General features: G+C 38.3%; 2 protein-coding genes across 2 annotated transcripts in view; one reads left to right on the top strand and one right to left on the bottom strand.

The window, feature by feature from the left end:
* LOC110462131 (non-structural maintenance of chromosomes element 4 homolog A-like) overlaps positions 1-16,501 on the top strand; it is a 31,475-nt gene extending 14,974 nt beyond the window's left edge. The window contains exons 9-11 of the mRNA XM_021515978.1: positions 1,716-1,807; positions 2,051-2,240; positions 14,607-16,501. Coding sequence (XP_021371653.1) covers positions 1,716-1,807; positions 2,051-2,206 — 248 coding nt within the window. The 3' untranslated portion in view covers positions 2,207-2,240; positions 14,607-16,501. The remainder of the gene's footprint in view (positions 1-1,715; positions 1,808-2,050; positions 2,241-14,606) is intronic.
* LOC110462124 (tripartite motif-containing protein 2-like) lies at positions 5,386-7,833 on the bottom strand. The gene has a single exon (XM_021515964.1). The coding sequence runs from the start codon at positions 7,418-7,420 to the stop codon at positions 5,822-5,824; it is 1,599 nt and encodes a 532-aa protein (XP_021371639.1). The 5' UTR covers positions 7,421-7,833; the 3' UTR covers positions 5,386-5,821.
* Positions 16,502-21,445: the final 4,944 nt, after the last annotated feature.

Genomic DNA, 21,445 nt, shown 5'->3' with positions numbered 1-21,445 from the left:
GGTGGCTATATGTTTTCATTGTTTAGCTATTTTTAATCTTATTGAATGCTGTCATCTTGATTGAACTTCTTTTTTCTTCTATCATCTACTATCCCCGATAGTTGCAGTGCCCGTGCTGTCCGTTTGTTTCACCTGATAACAAAAATTATGACGTCCGTCGAACCTCGGATTCAACAAATACCATGTATTCCTGGAACTAGTTATCTTGACCCTACGAGTTCGAGAAAGCGTATTTATGGATATATACAGGCCTTTTTTGTGGCAGGATATGGGTCAATTCCCCTCTCCAATTTCTGCAATATTTCCTCCTATTTAAGCTTTATTTTCCCTTATCTCAGTTAAAAATCCCCCTACTTGTAACTAAAATACTACCACATGAATATCTGTCTTGGTTCCATTTTGTTGTTAATTTCTGTTAGTTCCTCGACTGAGTGATTTCTTTCATTTTCCTCGTGTTCATGTTAATGGTCACTGCTGATATTTTACGACACTGTTTACAGCCAGCCTTGTTTACGGTATACAATATCTAAACAGTCACACAAACGCTTTATTCTAATGTATATCCGGTGGTCAATTCTAAGCATCTATAATGAACAGCGAGAAACAAAAATTAAAGATGTCATCCATGCCCCACTCTGGTACTCCCCCCCTGGCTCTGGCCTGTAGCTCTTGCAGAACACTGGTCATGCCCCCCTCTCATACTCTTCCCCTGACTCCAGCCTGCAGCCCTCGCTGAACCCTGGTCATGCCCCCCTCTCGTACTATTCCCCTGGCTCCAGCCTGCAGCCCCCGCTGAACACTGGTCATGCCCCCCTCCCGTACTCTCCCCAAGATTCCAGCCTGTAGCCCTCGCTGAACAATGGACATGCCCAATCTCGTACTCTCCCCATGGCTCGGGCCTGCAGCCCTCGCTGAACACCGGTCATGCCCCCCTCTCGTACTCTCCCCCTTGCTCTGGCCTGCAGCCCTTGCTGAACACTTGTCATGCCCCCCTCTCGTACTCTCCCCCTGACTCCAGCCTGCAGCCCTCGCTGAACCCTGGTCATGCCCCCCTCTCGTACTATTCCCCTTGCTCTGGCCTGCAGCCCTTGCTGAACACTGGTCATGCCCCCCCCTCGTACTCCCCCCAAGCCCCCAGCCTGTAATCCACGCTGAACAATGGTCGTGCCCCCCTCTGGTACTCTCCCCCTGGCTCCAGCCTGCAGCCCTCGCTGAACACTGGTCATGCCCCCCTCTCGTACTCTCCCCAAGACTCCAGCCTGTAGCCCACGCTGAACAATGGTCATGCCCCCCTCTGGTACTCTCCCCCTGGCTCCAGCCTGCAGCCCTCGCTGAACACTGGTCATGCCCCCCTCTCATACTCTTCCCCTTGCTCTGGCCTGCAGCCCTTGCTGAACACTGGTCATGCCCCCCCCTCGTACTCCCCCCAAGCCCCCAGCCTGTAATCCACGCTGAACAATGGTCGTGCCCCCCTCTGGTACTCTCCCCCTTGCTCCAGCCTGCAGCCCTCGCTGAACACTGATCATGCCCCACTCTGGTACTCTCCCCCCTGGCTCTGGCCTGCAGCCTTCGTTGAACACTGGTCATGCCCTCGTCTCGTACTCTCCCCCTGGCTCTGGCCTGCAGCCCTTGCTGAACACTGGTCATGCACCTGCATCAAATATTTCCCCTTATTTCCATTCCTGCATTAATCCCTGTATTTTGCATTTGTTTAGAGCCAATCAGTGATGAGGAGAGAAATGCAGAGACATTTGACAAGATGTCCAAACATCAAGCCATCTTGTCCATCACACCAGCAGAGTGGAAGGTTAGTTTTATTTAGTTTACAGAAACGTATATCGTTTCCTTCATATTTATCATATTGGTAATACATGATGATCAACTCATTTGATTTTATTGGATATGTACATCACATGACCTCACTATAAATAAAATATATTTCCCATGCGGGTGATCATTTTTCCTTCAAAACAATTTTGTTATTGATATATAAATGTTGCTGCTCCTGTTTAAATTGATTTATCTTTTAATTGTTTCTGTTCTCAAAAAGGAACTTGTGGAGGTATATAAAGTTGAGATCCCTCTAATTCCAACCCGAGACCAGACAACCGTGACCAACTCGAGAACAGTGATGAGCGAGTCCACATCTAATGTGGCTAATTCCTCCACCCCCAACACGTCCAGGAACAGTCGTGGTAATAGTTGAGGCACACCAGCAACACAGAGCTGATACAGAACAGGTACGGTAGTTCTTCTGATATTTCATGATAAATTGGTAAGTATTTAGCTTACCTAGCATGTCTGTTGTCCGTCAACTTTTCTCTTTGAACGACTTCTTAAAAACTTGAGAACCTAGCGTCATGAACTTGGCCAGTACTGAGTAGGTACCTAGGATGGAGTGCTATTAACTTTCCCTAAATAAAAAAAACTTGATCTACTTTCAAGGTGAAAGGGGTCAAATATTTAAAAATCTTGGAACAACTTCTTTTGCATTACCAGGCGGCCCTAGGTGATGATATTTGACCAGTAGCATACTGTGATAGAGTAGTATAAAGTTTCATTTAGTCTGGAACATTCTTAAGCCAAGGAAACTTGATATATGGAAATATTTGCAAAATTACTTTTATTGAGAATTTTTTCCAATGATTGCTCAAATATCCAGGTGAGTGGTACAGGCCCTCTGAGCCTTTTGTTTATTTAAGGTAGAGAGCCCCACAATTTGTATCCCCCACCACAGCAAGGGTTGGGATATGGTTATGTTTAGTGTCTGTCTGTCCCAGGCTTTTTCCAGAACACACCCCTTCATTTTTACATCTGGAGCAACCACACTTGGTATGCTGGTTTATGTACATCACAGGAAAGCAAAGTGGGGCCAAACAGTTCATGTTGTCCTACATTTTGACCTTTGACCTCAGTTGTAAGTGTAAAACATAAGATACCTCTTGTCAGAAAAGTATCTCATTTTTTCACCTGGGATCATTACACGTAGCATCCTTGTACACTTTGAAAAGGAAAAAATGTCACAAAAAGTCATGTTGTCCTACATTTTCACCTTTGACCTCAAGTAAATGTGCAAAACATGTGAGATACCATTTCTCCGGAACACAACTTCCTCGTTAAGTACAAACTTTAGATGGGATCTTTAACATCACCAGTACATGTGTAGTTCATACTTTGTGGCTTTTATAAGTGGATCACTTATTTTTTTTTGCACTTTTCAGGCACTAATAATAATAATAATATTAAAATGATTTGAGGTTCTTATATACCACTGTATCACAACCTAGTTCGTAGGTAGTACCAAAGCGGTTAACAAATTATTATCCATGGTTATAGGGTCTTTGCAACCAGCCAATATCTTTCTCAACTTCCTGGGGAGCATATGCATACAGCCTGTGCTGCCATTTTGGACCACACAGCTAGAATTCAACAATTCTAGCACTACCCAACCACATACTCATTTACAGCTGAGTAGACTGGAACAAGCGGAGTAAAGTGTTTTGCTCAAGGATACAACACAGTGCCGTGCTGTGACTCGAACCCGCAACCCTTCGGTCACGAGCCCGGCGTCCTACCACTAGACTGCCGTGCCTCAAGCACTACTTCAGCAACAGTATAGCGATGGAAGATTTTGGCATTCTCTTACAATCATCTGTATACAGGCTCTGTGAAGTTATTTTCCCATTTAGTTGATGTTATTTTCTCTATATTGTACAGATACAATTACAGGCTGCAAGCTTTTGAGGGATTTAGAACAATTCAAAATTAGTCCCAGTAATTGTGGAAAATGAATCAATATAACAAATCTTGGGTGGTGCAAAGGTTTTATAATCAACAGATCTTATCACCATGGCAGATGTGATTTTATCGGGGGGTGGGGGGAGGAAATATAAAATAACAACTCTCTGCTATAGAAAATAGGCAAGTAACTTTATTTTAAATAGAAATATCCTGAAGAAATTTGAACTTTTTTTTTTTGCAATACAGAAAGAATATATTATCGGATGATCACAATACAATGAACAATGTATTGTCACTGATTTTTTTTTTATTAATTTTCCTAAAAATGATCCTTAATTTCAGGAGAATGTGTTTTGAAAACACAATATAACTGAATCATAAACCATATGGATCAAACCGTTATCACATTTACGTTGAGTTCATCATTGATTGTGGAATTTCAACCACAAGTAAGAAACAAACAAACACAAATTAACCGAAAACACTTATCACAAAACATATTAAACACATTACACACTGTGGCTTATATTGAAATTGTATAGATAGATGTTATTATTATTTGACACTCATTCGGTTGCAAGTTTTTTCCTTCAAAATAAAGTGGAAGTTTTTGAAGAGGACGACATTTTCACAATCACAGCTATCTCCTTTTCGATTTAAAAATGATGGAATTAAACTAAAGATATCATTTGATAGCATACAGCTATCGCATCGGTTGACGGTTTCTACATTTACTTAGTCAAATATGTTGGGAATTTGTCCATATGTACACTTTGTCTAATAGTGAAATCTGCCAGTAATTAATAAACAATTAGAAATAGCTTTTGTGTTAATGGTGTTAAGATTACAGTAGTTGATTATTGACACAAAGGGGCCATTTCAACTTTCTATTTTCATGGTTTGAAATCTGTACGAATCCTAAAATTAGGGCCCAAAGGGAGGTAATGGGATTACATTTCAAAATCTTTCTAAATTGTTTAAGGTCCACTTGAGTTGGTCAAGTTCAATATGTTTTCTCCTTTCACCACATTCCAGGAATAGTTTTTAACCTCACTGAGTTATACAATACAAAGTTGTTTCTTCTCCTTACATTTCCTTATTTCCGTACATTTAGATACAATAATACGTCGACAGGATTTAAAGTATGTCAGATTGATATGGGCGCTTATTTTCTGAAGATTCCATAGCTTAAATAATAACATTTGGCCTGTATCTATCAGGTATGTTTAACTAGATGATAATATGTACCATCTATATCCAGGTAAATTGTATAGAGTAACATAATAAACCACATTGCTCCACTAGTCTAGATATTGTAATCCTGTGAATATCACACAATCTGTAGTCTGGATATTTTACTTGTAATCCTGTGAATGTCACACAATCTGTAGTCTATATATTTTACTTGTAGTCCTGTGAATGTCACACAATCTGTAGTCTGGATATTTTACTTGTAATCCTGTGAATGTCACACAATCTGTAGTCTATATATTTTACTTGTAATCCTGTGAATGTTACACAATCTGTAGTCTGGATATTTTACTTGTAATCCTGTGAATGTCCCACAATCTGTAGTCTATATATTTTACTTGTAATCCTGTGAATGTCACACAATCTGTAGTCTGGATATTTTACTTGTAATCCTGTGAATGTCACACAATCTGTGGTCTATATATTTTACTTGTAATCCTGTGAATATCACACAATCTGTAGTCTAGATATTTTACTTGTAATCCTGTGAATGCCACACAATCTGTAGGCTAGACATTTTACTTATAATCCTGTGAATGTCACACAATCTGTAGTCTAGACATTTTACTTATAATTCTGTTAATGTCACACAATTTGTAGTCTAGACGTTTTACTTGTAATTCTGTGAATGTCACACAATCTGTAGTCTAGACGTTTTACTGATAATCCCATGAATGTCACACAATCTGTAGTTTAGACGTTTTACTGATAGTCCTGTGATTGTCACCCAATCTGTAGTTGATTTGTAATAATGATAAGTTTTCTTTTGTCTCTGATTTCCATGTCATTGTCATGGTAACTAGATACACTAGTTGTTTGGTTACAGGTGTCACATACTATTGTACTGTAGTAATTTGACTATGCTGATACCCCATATATCAAACACTGACCACAGGACATCCTCCCTGTCTACACCTACAGCCCATGTATAGCCTTTGTCTGTGTGTATGACCCTGAGGAACTCACCACCTCCACTGATGAGTAGGACCCTTTTGTTGTCACGGTCCCCTATGATCAGGTTCCCCACACTGTCATACACCACACCCCAAGGGTTAAATGGTTTACCTCCTGTTTGTGGTGTTGGTGTATATGTACTGGGGATGTCACCTCTATATACAAACAACTCCTTGAAATCAGTGTCCATCACAACAACATGTCGTTTTCCATCACCACCATCACTTTCACGACTGAAATCAGCGACTGCCACATTGTGAGTGACAGGACTCTCTGAGATCCTGCGTGGTGAACACACTAATGGTTTACCAGTCCCTTTAGCCATAGTAGTACACACCATGTTGCCATCTGTGGTAAATTTGGAGATGTGTCTGTACATCCCTACAATGACATGGTTACTGGCTGTAATACATATACACAAGGGAAACTCCTTGGTACTGAATCTGTGTGTCAGTCGTCCTGATACCAGCTCCATGATGTTGTTATTATAATCACAGACCCACAGTGTGTGTGTGGTTGGTGACAGACTGATGTCACTTATCCTGACACTGTTATAGACCTGCTGTTTTACTTTACCCTTCCTGTCCAGGAGAGTCAATGTGTCCATGTACTTGGTCCACACCTCACCATCAGTGGTGGGACATATAGAACCAATGTCACATGAAGACCACCACTCCTCCACTACATTGGTCTGTGGCAGTAGTTTGTATGTTGTCACTGCTTTCTGCACTTTTGTTCCTGACCGTTGTTGTTGTGTAGAGGGTTGTCCCAGATCATCAGATGTTGAGACTGACCGATCCTGGTCAGTTGAAGTTTGACCTTGACCTGAGGTGATCACTTTTCCCAAGGCTTCTTTTAAGTGATCTTGAGGATTTCCATTTGGAATGAAGTTGGCAGTACCCAGGACAGGTTTTACAGGGAGACTGTGTGTAGGAGAATGGATCTCACAAAATGTATCATAAATCTGTATGTGTGAATCACGCTGGAGAGCTGCTTTACATTCCTGAAGTTGTTGTTTGAGTTGCTTCTCGTACATCTCCAGGTCCTGTTTGTATTTATTTATCAGCTTGGTATTATCCTCTTCCATTTTGTGGTAAAGAGAGAGTGTCTGTTCTGTAAGCATGTCCAGCTCTTGTTTTAATTTATCTGTTTGTATTTTTAACCTTTGTGACAGCTTCTCAAAAGTACTGGTGTTGTCGTTAAGGAGTGTATCAGTAGAGGAAATGAATTTCCCAATTTGCACAAGGTCTTTCTTTTCTGTTCTGTCTATAAAGTTTTTAATGTCTGGTTCTTTCTGGGGAGTGATTTCACTTAGCTCACAAACGAGATGGCCTTTGTGTACAGACGAAAGACATTTTGGACAGATGGGTTCCTCACATTTTTCACAATACAAATCCAGTTCTCTCCCCTTGTGGTGAACACATGTCGTTTGACCTTTAATACGGAGAGAAATTTGACTTTCAGGGGTTGCCATTTTGATGAAATGCTAAATGATTAGTTATCAGTTAACACTCACAAATAAGACTTGATGAAAAGAAACGAAAACTTGGCTCTACTGCCTCATCCAGTAGTGTATGTTTGTTAAACATTTAGTAATGTAAAAACATTATATAATTACTACCTCATGATTCATGATGTCACAAGATTACTGCGATGATGTATCCAGGCTTTCCGTTCCACACTCAGAATGTCCAGCCCTAGATGAATCACATGATGTACTTCCCTCTTGCTCTGTTGATAAATATGTCACTTACTTGATTACATTGTAAAGGTTTTGATCAGAAATTCAAAATTCTGGCTGAATGGTACGTAATATAGAAAACAATTCTGCCCTGGATACGCCCACCTGCGGCAATGCATAGATCTACCTGTTTATATCGGACAGTTATACAGTGATAAAGACATAGATTGTGTAGTAGGTCAGTGTAGATTGTGATTGCATCTGTAGAAGTTAAATACAGAGTCTGTTATCGGACACATATTGTATGATCTTTATGTGATAATGTTATACCTGTACTGTGAGTAAATATCGGGTAATAATTTATACATGTACTGTAGATAGATACACCTGTGTATTGGGTAATAAGACATACCTGTACTGTAGGTAGATATACCTGTGTATTGGGTAATAAGACATACCTGTACTATGGGAAGATACACCTGTGTATTGGGGAATAAGACATACCTGTACTATGGGAAGATACACCTGTGTATTGGGGAATAAGACATACCTGTACTATGGGTAGATATACCTGTGTATTGGGTTGTAAAACATACCTGTACTGTGGGTAGATATACCTGTGTATCTGGTAATAGGACATACATGTACTTTGGGTAGATACACATCTGTATTGGGTAATAAGACATACCTGTACTGTAGGTAGATATACCTGTGTATTGGGTAATAAGACATACCTGTATTATGGGTAGCCTGTGTATTGGGTAATAAGACATACCGGTACTATGGGTAGATATACCTGTGTATTGGGTTGTAAAACATACCTGTACTGTGGGTAGATACACCTGTGTATCTGGAAATAGGACATACATGTACTTTGGGTAGATACATATCTGTATTGGGTAATAAGACATACCTGGACTGTGGGTAGATATACCTGTGTATTGGGTTGTAAAACATACCTGTACTGTGGGTAGACATACCTGTGTATCTGGTAATAGGACATACATGTACTGTAGGTATTGGGTAATAAGACATACCTGTACTTTAAGTAGAAATAGGACATACATGTACTTTGGGTAGATACTCATCTGTATTGGGTAATAAGACATGCCTGTACTGTAGGTAGATATACCTGTGGATCTGGTAATAGGACATACATGTACTGTAGGTAGATATACCTGTGTATTGGGTAATATGACATACCTATACTGAAGGTAGATATACCTGTGTATTGGGTAATATGACATACCTATACTGAAGGTAGATATACCTGTGTATTGGGTAATATGACATACCTATACTGTAGGTAGATATACCTGTGTATTGGGTAAGAAGACATACCTGTATTGGGTAATAAGACATACCTGTACTATGGGTAGATATACCTGTATATCTGGTAATAGGACATACATGTACTGTAGGTAGATATACCTGTGTATCTGGTAAGAGGACATACATGTACTGTAGGTAGATATACCTGTGTATCTGGTAAGAGGACATACATGTACTGTAGGTAGATATACCTGTGTATTGGGTAATATGACATACCTATACTGTAGGTAGATATACCTGTGTATTGGGGAATAAAACATACCTGTACTTTGGGTAGATATACCTGTGTATTGGGTAATAAGACATGCCTGTACTGTAGGTAGATATACCTGTGTGTTGGGTAATAAGACATACCTGTACTGTAGGCAGATATACCTGTGTATTGGGTAATAAGCCATACATGAACTGTGGGTAGATATACCTGTGTATTGGGTAATATGACATCCCTGTACTGTGGGTAGATACACCTGTGTATTGGTTAATAAGAAATACCTGTACTGTGGGTAGATAAACCTGTGTATTGGGTAATAAGACATACCTGTATTATGGGTAGATATACCTCTGTATTGGGGAATAAAACATACCTGTACTTTGGGTAGATATACCTGTGTATTGGGTAATAAGACATGCCTGTACTGTAGGTAGATATACCTGTGGATCTGGTAATAGGACATACATGTACTGTAGGTATTGGGTAATAAGACATACCTGTACTTTAAGTAGATATACCTGTGTTTTGGGTAATAAGACATACATGTACTGTGGGTAGATATAGGTAATAGGAAGTACCTGTACTGTAGGTAAATATACCTGTGTATCTGGTAATAGGACATACATGTACTTTGGGTAGATACTCATCTGTATTGGGTAATAAGACATGCCTGTACTGTAGGTAGATATACCTGTGTATTGGTTAATAAGACATACCTGTACTGTGGGTATATATACCTCTGTATTGGGTTATAAAACATACCTGTACTGTGGGTAGATATACGTGTGTATTGGGTAATAAGACATACCTGTACTGTGGGAAGATATACCTGTGTATTGGGTAATAAGACATGCCTGTACTGTAGGTAGATATACCTGTGTATCTGGTAAGAGGACATACATGTACTGTAGGTAGATATACCTGTGTATCTGGTAAGAGGACATACATGTACTGTAGGTAGATATACCTGTGTATTGGGTTATAAGACATACCTGTACTATGGGTAGATATACCTGTATATCTGGTAATAGGACATACATGTACTGTAGGTAGATATACCTGTGTATTGGGTAATATGACATACCTATACTGTAGGTAGATATACCTGTGTATTGGGTAATATGACATCCCTGTACTGTGGGTAGATACACCTGTGTATTGGTTAATAAGAAATACCTGTACTGCTGGTAATAGGACATACATGTACTTTGGGAAGATACACATCTGTATTGGGTAATAAGACATGCCTGTACTGTAGGTAGATATACCTGTGTATTGGGTTATAAGACATACCTGTACTATGGGTAGATATACCTGTATATCTGGTAATAGGAAGTACCTGTACTGTAGGTAGATATACCTGTGTATCTGGTAATAGGACATACATGTACTGTAGGTAGATATACCTGTGTATCGGGTAATAAAACATAACTGTACTGTGGGTAGATATACCTGTGTATTGGGTAATAAGACATACTTGTACTTCCGGTAGATACATCTGTGTATTGGGTAATAAAACATACCTGTACTGTGGGTAGATATACCTGTGTATTGGGTAAAAAGACATACCTGTACTTTGGGTAGATACACCTGTGTATTGGGTAATAAGATGGGTAGATACACCTGTGTATTGGGTATTAAAACATACCTGTACTGTGGGTAGATACACCTGTGTATTGGTTAATAAGAAATACCTGTACTGTGGGTAGATATACCTGTGTATTGGGTAAAAAGACATACCTGTACTTTGGGTAGATACACCTGTGTATTGGGTAATAAGATGGGTAGATACACGTGTGTATTGGGTATTAAAACATACCTGTACTGTGGGGAGATACACCTGTGTATTGGTTAATAAGAAATACCTGTACTGTGGGTATATATACCTGTGTATTGGGTAATAAGACATACCAGTACTGTGGATAGATATACCTGTGTATTGGGTAATAAGACATACCTGTACTTTGGGAAGTTAAACCCGTGTATTGGGTAATAAGACATACCTGTACTATGGGTAGATACACTTGTGTATTGGTAATAAGACATACCTGTACTGTGGGTAGATGTACCTGTACTGTGGGTAGGTATACCTGTGTATTGTGTTATAAGACACACCTGTACTGTAGGTAGATATACCTGTGTATTGGGTAATAAGACATACCTGTACTATGGGTAGATACACTTGTGTATTGGTAATAAGACATACCTGTACTGTGGGTAGATATACCTGTGTATTGGGTAATAAGACATACTTGTACTGTAGGTAGATATACCTGTGTATTGGGTAATAAGACATACCTGTACTGTAGGTAGATATACCTATGTATTGGGTAATAAGACATACCTGTACTATGGGTAGATATACCTGTGTATTGGGTAATAAGACATATCGGTACTGAAGGTAGATATACCTGTGTATTGGGTAAGAAGACATACCTGTACTGTGGGTAGATATACCTCTGTATTGGGTAATAAGACATACCTGTACTGTAGGTAGATATATAAATGGGTATTGGGTAATAAGACATACCTGTACTGTAGGTAGATATATAAATGGGTATTGGGTAATAAGACATACCTGTACTGTAGGTAGATATATAAATGGGTATTGGGTAATAAGACATACCTGTACTGTAGGTAGATATACCTATGTATTGGGTAATAAGACATACCTGTACTGTAGGTAGATATATAAATGGGTATTGGGTAATAAGACATACCTGTACTGTAGGTAGATATATAAATGGGTATTGGGTAATAAGACATACCTGTACTGTAGGTAGATATATAAATGGGTATTGGGTAATAAGACATACCTGTACTGTAGGTAGATATACCTATGTATTGGGTAATAAGACATACCTGTACTGTAGGTAGATATATAAATGGGTATTGGGTAATAAGACATACCTGTACTGTAGGTAGATATATAAATGGGTATTGGGTAATAAGACATACCTGTACTGTAGGTAGATATACCTATGTATTGGGTAATAAGACACACCTGTACTATGGGTAGATATACCTGTGTATTGGGGAATAAGACATATCGGTACTGAAGGTAGATATACCTGTGTATTGGGTAAGAAGACATACATGTACTGTGGGTAGATATACCTGTGTATTGGCTAATAAAACATACCCGTACTGTGGGTAGATATACCTGTGTATTGTGTTATAAGACAAACCTGTACTGTAGGTAGATATACCTGTGTATTGGGTAATAAGACATACCTGTACTGTAAGTAGATATACCTGTGTTTTGGGTAATAAGACATACATGTACTGTGGGTAGATATACCTGTGTATTGGGTAATAAGACAAACCTGTACTGTAGGTAGTATACCTATGTATTGGGTAATAAAACATACCTGTACTATGGGTAGATATACCTGTGTATTGGGTAATAAGACATGCTTGTACTGTGGGTAGATACTATTGGGTAATAAGACATACCTGTACTTTGTGAAGTTACACCCTTTTATTGGTTAATAAGACATACCTGTACTGTGGGTAGGTATACCTGTGTATTGGGTAATAATATATACATGTACTGTGGGCAGATATACCTGTGTATTGGGTAATAAAACATACTTATGGGTAGATATACCTCTGTATTGGGTAATAAGACATACTTGTACTGTAGGTAGATACACCTGTGTATTGCGTAATAAGACATGCTTGTACTGTGGGTAGATACACCTGTGTATTGGGCAATAAGACATACTTGTACTGTAGGTAGATACACCTGTGGATTGGGTAATAAGACATACTTGTACTGTGGGTAGATGCACCTGTGTATTTGAATAATAAAACATTCCTATATGTGGATCCACTTATGAATAGCTAAGTCTGTTCAAATTATCCCTTTTCAATGTCACCTTGGCCGAATGTGATTCAAGGGCCAAGTGACCTTATGCCATGCCGCAGCGTCCGGCGTCCGGCGTCTGGTGTTGGGCGTCTGTCGTCCGTCAACTTAAAACGCTACTAGTCCTGAACTGCTCAGAGGATTTTGACCAAATTTGGTCTGGAGCATCATCGGCCAAAGGGTTCTCAGTTTTGTATACACTGAGGGTATGGTCCTGCTGGGGGCAGAGGGGCAGGGTCAAAAAGGGGGAAAATAGGTAAATCTTTAAAATCTTCTTCTTCTCAACCAATTGAAGGATTTTGACCAAATTTGTTCTAGAGCATCTTTTGATAAAGGAGCCTCATTTTTGTATAAACGGAGGGTGTGGGCCCTCTTGGGGCATAGGAACGGGGCCCAATAGGGGAAATAGAGGATTTTTTTTTTCCTACTATATAAGTGAAGGGATTTAAACCAAATGCAGTCTGAAACATGCTTAGGGACAAAAGAATCAATTTTGTTTAAACTGAGGTGTGTGGACCCCAAACCAACCAAACTTGTTCTAGAGATTCTTTGGGCAAAGGGAATTGAATATTCATAAATGGAAGATGTGCTCCCTCCCCCCCCAACCAGGCAGAAGAGGAGCAGGGCCCAATAGGGAAATAGAGAAAAATATTTTCCCTTCTGTACAAATGAAGGGATTTAAACCAAACATGGTCTGAAGCATGCTTAGGGGGAAAAAATCAATTTGTTTAATTTGTATAAAAAGATGCATGTGAGGCCCAATAGGGGAAATAGAGAAAAATTGGGACATAACATGGAAACTCATTTTCTTGGTGTCTTTCCCACCAAAACAGTTTTATATGTAGTTCTTCTTGCAACTTTGTTTCTTGTACTCCTTTGATAAATCTGAATGGTACTCAGCAGGTTTTAAATTGAAAAATAAAATACAAGGTGAGCTATTAAAGCCCCTGGGCCTCTTGTTTTAACAACAAACTTGTTCTGAATAACTAAGAGGCTGAGGACAATATTGAATTTGTAGCATGCTGGGATTAAATGATATCATATTTTAATCAAGTAAATGGCATTGACCAACTTTATAAGGTTACAGGGTTGAAATATGTTAAAATCCTTAAACAAACCAGTAGTCTAAAGATCGTGAAATTAACTGTACAATAATTGGATGAAGGATTATTTAGTGTGTTACCAAAAATAACCTTGACCCACATTCAAGGTCACGTGTTAAATACAGTATGTCGTATGTAAATAACATTTAAACTACTTCAGAATGCTCCAAAAGTTTATTGTATACTGCAAATTAAGAAGGGAACATTGATGAAGTGTAATCAAGTTTGTTCCCATCAATGACCTTGACCAACAATTTAAATTAACAGAAGATTTGTATTTTAGAACCTTTTAAACATGTAGTGTTAAAGCTTGTTTATTGCCAAGTTTAAATAAATTCAAATTTGACCTGATCTGAAGGTCACACAAGAAACATGTATTTATCAGTGACTTTGGCCAGTGATACAGACCCATTGGGCCTCTTGTTGTTTAATACGTAGACACTTATTTCCAGCCGTTTGTTTCAGATGAGGCGTGATTAGCTGCTCCTCATCTCGGTATGTGACCAGAGGAAAGCGGAGAGAAGATTGACGTCCTGTCTTTTTACGTGTTGATTCAGGACTCAGTGATCATATGTGACGCAAGTATCAACACGTTTTTGACAAATATTGTCTGTTCCGGTGACGAACAATTGACTCAGTGTTTTGATCAAGAGGTGACCTTGACTTGGGGTGTCGATTCAGAAATGACTCCTCACATTTCCTGTGATATTGAGTTATGAGGAAATAGGTCGTGTTTTAATAAAACGTTCCAGAACATTACTACTGAATGTGATGTTGGCCCAGAGTAGTCTAACTTTACAGTGTCTCTCAAAATCAAAGACGATCGACAATCATCTGGAGTAGGCACGTTCACTCCATTTACCCCTGATATTGTTACCATACATTTATTTATATCATAAATGACACGAGTTTAAACACCTTAAGGGCATCAACATTTTATTTAATACAGAAGACAGAAAATTTCAAATTATATTTTTCGAAGATAATAAAGGATTTATGAAAAGTTCATATTCCTTCAGTTTAATTTGATAAAGGTATGTTTATTCCTTTCACTACATTCAACGAATACTTCTCAATTTTACTGAGTTAAGTATAAATGTTGTTTTTTTCCATATATTTCCTTCATTTAGATACAATAATGCATCAGAAGTATTTTGAGTAGGTCAGATTGACATTGGATGGGTGTATATTGTTCCGCCTTATGGAACTCTTGTTGAAATGATAACCTAGGGTTATCTTTCAGAGTACATTTACCTGTACGACTCTAATGATCAGTGCATTGTTAGCTTTCTCATGTTTCTTTTTTAAATTTCCACCCTGCAACTGCATGGACCTGTTGTACCCGAGGAATCCCGTTTTTCAACACTATACGATGACAATACCATCAGAATAAGAGCTATGACGGTTGCTCTGTAGGATCTGGTACACAGGTGATCTGACTGGTGAGCTGTCATTATTTTAAATGTTTAATAATTTTATCATATCAGATACAAAACTGCAATGAAATCAATTTGACAGAATCATAGCATATAGTTTAAGTTACAAATGCAACATACACTAATGTCGTTTGATATAGGAGGTTGTGTAGTATTTTATAAAAAAATAAATTTGAAAGAGTCTTTGTTATTATGTAAAATCCTGTTTGTTGTTTGTGTACAACGCTATGACTGTTATGTAAATGTTTTCAGATTATTTCTTGGTAATGGTATAAAGGGTTAAAATGCCTAAATTAACTTTTTGAACAAATCTGGAAAAAAATCCAGTAAAGTAGGTTAAAATTTGTTCTTAAACCCTAATAAAGTATATTTAGTTCCTTGCTTTTAAACATCTTTTTCTCAATAGCCAAAAGGCCTATGGTGATGGTATTTGACAATCTTTGATGAAGGGCTACAAAGTATGCTTAAATGATCGACCTTGACAAATTTTCAAGGTCACTCGGACCAAATTAAAAAGAATTATCTTCAAACAACTTCTTCTAAATAACCAGAAGGCCCAGGATGATGATATTAGGCCATTAAGTCTATTTAGAAGATGAAGCAACTTAAAGCAGCTTATATGGCTTACAGTTGCTTCTTCCTATCAAGTTTTATATATGCTTTTTAGTCCATCTAGTATAACATCTGTGCTAGTATAATTCCTTTCTAGCAAAATTAATTAAGTATTGGCTAATGTAAAGGTTACCATTATAAATCCCGCCCCGCAGTTCAGTTTTTATTTTTATTTCTAGTTTCAAACATTCAAGTTTTGAACAACTATAATTATGTCAAATGAATGCATGGCATCATATGATTTTTATGAAATATTTGTTTTGAAAACGTTCATAATCAAATATATTGTTGTACCCTTTACGTTAACCCTTTCAACACTGTAGACCATAATGGACTCATCCAGATCATTGCATGATAGAGTCTACTAATGTTACATAGGGGTGAAAGGGTTAAATTTCAGAATACAAATTTTGTAAACAAACATTAGCAAATAACTGGTTTGTTTGCCTGGCAAAACAACACCATTGCTTTATTTACTTCAATATTTGTTTATTTCATATTCCCTAGAAACATATCTCATTTTATAATTGTTCTATGAAAGAAAACTGTTCACTATGAACTGAAAGCTTTCTGGAAACATTTTTGACAGTTTTCCTTAATACATGCTGCCATGGTATCCATTATTCCAAACAGTATGTAAAGTGTCGACCTGTGGCATATTGCTTAAACACTTTGATTTAGGATCACGTTGGAAATGTATATCAAACAATTACGTTTGAAGTCATCTGCTTCCCCCCTGAAACACTGTGATATACAGGAGAAAATTATTGGAGAATTTCTTTCTTGACTTCCTGCCCCTACTTTAACTGTGAAATTATTGTAACATCGCGGTATATTTAGTTCTGTCAGTAACTGTGCTCAATTCCAAACTAAGTGTTTAAAACTGTAGTCATATGCCTATTATAAACCTATATTCTATTTAAATTGGTGATATTTGTGTACAGATGTATATTTTTGGAGAATTAATAAGTTGTTGTTTTATAAATAAAATCAAAATGCTTATTGTTTTTTTCGTTTTCTTTGTATAAATGTCATGTATTGTCATCAAAATCATTTAACACTTCACCATGAGGTGGTACTGGGTATTTACACATTCATCCCTGATAATACATTTAAACTCTGCAAATTCAATGGTTGGAATAGTTCATTATGAAATTTCAGGGGTGAATGAGTCATACAACTGGTTATAGTCAGTCATGGACCTTAATACAGCTACGGTCATTAACTTCAATTACCCTTTTGCCTTGTTAAAACAGCATGTTTTACATCATTGTAACTTTCACAATTTACCTTACCTTTTTGCATTTTAGTCAGTTAGTTTAAGGGCTAAACACCTTAACATTCCAATGCACCTTTTTGTGTACAAGTTGCGTGACATTATAATCTTGACCCTTGACCTTACCTTGTTCTCAACAGACCATGAGTATCTTACAGTCACTAGTGAGTCAATGAAACAAGAGGCCCAGAGGGCCTGTAACGCTCACCTAGATCTGTATGCCAAGCAGTGGTATATGTGGTCATTGGTTGGAGATCACAACCATTTCAAACTTACGGTCTAAAACTTAATTCTTCAGGGGTGGGGCCAGTCCCAAGTGTCAAACTCAATATCATGACTGTGTTTATATCTTGATGCCTATCAAGGGGATTTCAACCATTTCAAAATTATTGTCCTTAGGGGTTGGGTCAGCCCATCCATTTGTAAAGTTTTGAATCCTTACCAACTCAGAATGCTTTCAATCAAATATGGTTGATATCCATCACTTGGTTCCAGAGAAAAAAGGCACTTTAAACAATATGGAAAATAACAATTTTTTAACCCGCCTTGGGGGTCAGCCCCTCCCTTTGTACCACTTGGGGATTCTTCGAGTCAAATTCCAATCAGTGGTTAAGAAGAAGAGATTGTTTTAAGAAATTATTGGACAGACAACAGACAGATGGAAGAGTGAAGCATAAGCTCACCTTTTGACCAAGTGAGCCGATAAAATGACAAACACAGGAAAATCAGCTGAATGTTTATTTTAACATAAACATGCAATTTAACAAATGATTTGAAACAATTTACAATATTGGTGAACAACAAAATTATTAAAGACAAGAATTGAAGATTTTTTGTGAGAATTATTTCTATGTCTGAAAGTTCTGAAAGTAGAACAATTATCATTCATGAATAATACAAAGGAAATGTCAACCCTCAGGATTAAATTTTAGATTTTTAAAAGAGTGAACCGAACCATTGCTGTGTTTTAAACAGTTTAAAATGTCCGTGTGTAGACACATGGCTATTTTAGATGGACATCATCTTTGTCTTCCTTAAGGGTAAGATTCTTGAATCACAATATGTAAACTCAAGGCTTGCCAGGTTTAATATTCAAGAATCTTTGTCCAAGGACTGACATTTGTCATCAATAGGGAGTGGTTATTTTCTCCCGCCCCTAAAATGGATGTTTTTCTGCACTGACGTCTAGCTTTCTACGACATCATCTAGTTATATGTGTTGTCACTCAGTTGTTTTCATTATGATGTCACACTGCAAGGGTTGACAGGAATCAACGGCGAAAACGAAAGACAAATTGGTGAGAGACGAGAGAATTCTACCCTGCAAAGTTTAGCGGCTAAATTAGAGGCAAATAATTGAAGGACAGGAGAATTCTACAATGCAGGGGTTGATGGAAATAACGGCTAAATGAGAAGCAAATCAGTGAAGGACAGGAGAATTTGACACTTCATGGGTTAATGGAACTAACGGCTAAATGAGAGGCAAATTAGTGAAGGACAGGAGAATTCTAGACTACAGGGGTTGATTGAAATAATGGCAAAATGAGAGGCAAATCAGTGAAGGACAGGATAATTCGACACTACAGGGGTTGATCGAAAGAACGGTTAAATGAGAGGCAAATCAGTGAAGGACAGGAGAATTCTAGACTACATGGGTTGATTGAAATAACAGCTAAATGAGACACAAATCATTGAAAGACAGGAGAAATCTTCACTGCAGGGATTGATGGAAATAACGGCTAAATTAGAGACAAATAATTGAAGGACAGGAGAAATCTTCACTGCAGAGATTGATGGAAATAACGCGTGAATGAGAGACAAATTAGTGAAGGACAGGAGAATTCTACACTACAGAGTTAATGGAAATAACGGCTAAATGAGATGCAAATTAGTGAAGGACAGGAGAATTCTACACTACAGAGTTAATGGAAATAACGGCTAAATGAGAGGCAAATTAGTGAAGGACAGGATAATTCTACACTGCAGGGGTTGATGAAAATAACGGCTAAATGAGAGGCAAATTAGTGAAGGACGAGAATTCTACACTGCAGGGGTTGATGGAAATAACGGCTAAATTAGAGGCAAATCATTGAAGGACAGGAGAATTCTACACTACAGAGTTAATGGAAATAACGGCTAAATGAGTTGCAAATTAGTGAAGGACAGGAGAATTCTAGATTACATGGGTTAATGGAAATAACGGCTAAATGAGAGGCAAATTAGTGAAGGACAGGATAATTCTACATTGCAGGGGTTGATGGAAATAACGGCTAAATGAGAGGCAAATTAGTGAAGGACAGGAGAATTCTACACTGCAGGGGTTGATGGAAATAACGGCTAAATGAGTGGCAAATTAGTGAAGGACAGGAGAATTCTAGACTACATGGGTTAATGGAAATAACGGGTAAATGAGAGGCAAATTAGTGAAGGACAGGATAATTCTACACTGCAGGGGTTGATGGAAATAACGGCTGAATGAGACCCAAATCATTGAAGGTCAGGAGAAATCTACACAACAGGGATTGATGGAAATAACGGCTGAATGAGAGACAAATTAGTGAAGGACAGGAGAATTCTACACTACAGGGATTGATGGAAATAACGGCTAAATGAGAAACAAATCATTGAAGGACGGGAGAATTCTGCACTGCAGGGGGTTGATGGAAATAACGGCTGAATGAGACACAAATTATTGAAAGTCAGGAGAAATCTACACTACAGGGATTGATGGAAATAACGGCTGAATGAGAGACAAATTAGTGAAGGACAGGAGAATTCTACACTGCAGGGGGTTGATGGAAATAACGGCTGAATGAGAGACAAATCAGTGAAGGACGGGAGAATTCTACACTACAGGGGTTGATGGAAATAACGGCTAAATTAGAGACAAATTAGTGAAGGACGGGAGAATTCGGCACTGCAGGGGTAAAAATCAGTTACATTGTAATGCCATATATAAACTGCAAGGGGATGGACGGGAGAATTTGGCACTGCAGGGGTAAAAATTAGTTACATTGTAATGCCATATATAAACTGCAAGGGGATGACTTCAATTTTCTTCATCGTTTCATGGACATTATGAAGGGAGAGATGCTCTTACGTTTGGTACGGAAGAAAAAAATACTGCAATGTAGGTTTAGTCGGAACAACCGGTTTGTCTGTTTTTAAATGTAAAATTTTCAGGTTGAAATCCTGACTGACCTGCGAGTGTTTATGCATGCCTACAAAGGCTTTGTCAAGGCTCGCCCGAGAGCAGCATCTGATTACTAGGTCCAACCTTATTTCATAAATGAACAACTCTTGTCCGTCCATTTATATAGTGCTATGCTTTTGCCCTATGTCAAATGCACCCTCTATTTCAGGGGCTGTATATTCTGGCAATGTAGTAGATTTTGAACACTAAACAATCTTGTGTTTAAAATCTGCAATTGGAACAATTTCAATGACAGGTGTTTTAACTCTGACCTAATTACCTCCATATACATTGTACTTGATTTTCATGTACTTAATATTTATATTATCGTGTTTAGTCTGCATTAAACCAAACAGCACACACAGGTTATACTCTGCTATGTTTTTTGTCGATAAAATAACAAACACTTAAATTGTCGAAAATGAGCATTTATTAGCTCACCTGGCACGAAGTGCCAAGTGAGCTTATGCCGTGGTGCAGCGTCCGTCGTCCGTCCGTCGTCCGTCCGTCCGTCTGTCCGTCGTCCGTCCGTCGTCCGTCCGTCGTCCGGCGTCAATATTTTACTTTAAACGACTTCTTCTTAATAACCGAAAGGCCTAGGGTGATGATATTTGGCCAGAAGCAAACTGGGATGAAGGGCTACCAAGTTTGTTCAAATAAATGACCTTCATCTATTTTCAAGGTCACAGGGGTCAAATATGTTAAAAACTTTAAAAAACTTCTTCTCAATAACCAAACTGCCCAGGGAGATGATATTTGGTCAGTAGCATGCTAGGGTGAAGGGCTAC

Source organism: Mizuhopecten yessoensis, unplaced genomic scaffold (assembly GCF_002113885.1).
Source record: "Mizuhopecten yessoensis strain PY_sf001 unplaced genomic scaffold, ASM211388v2 scaffold1429, whole genome shotgun sequence".
NCBI lineage: Eukaryota > Metazoa > Mollusca > Bivalvia > Pectinida > Pectinidae > Mizuhopecten > Mizuhopecten yessoensis.
This window is presented reverse-complemented; position numbering and strand designations above follow the sequence as displayed.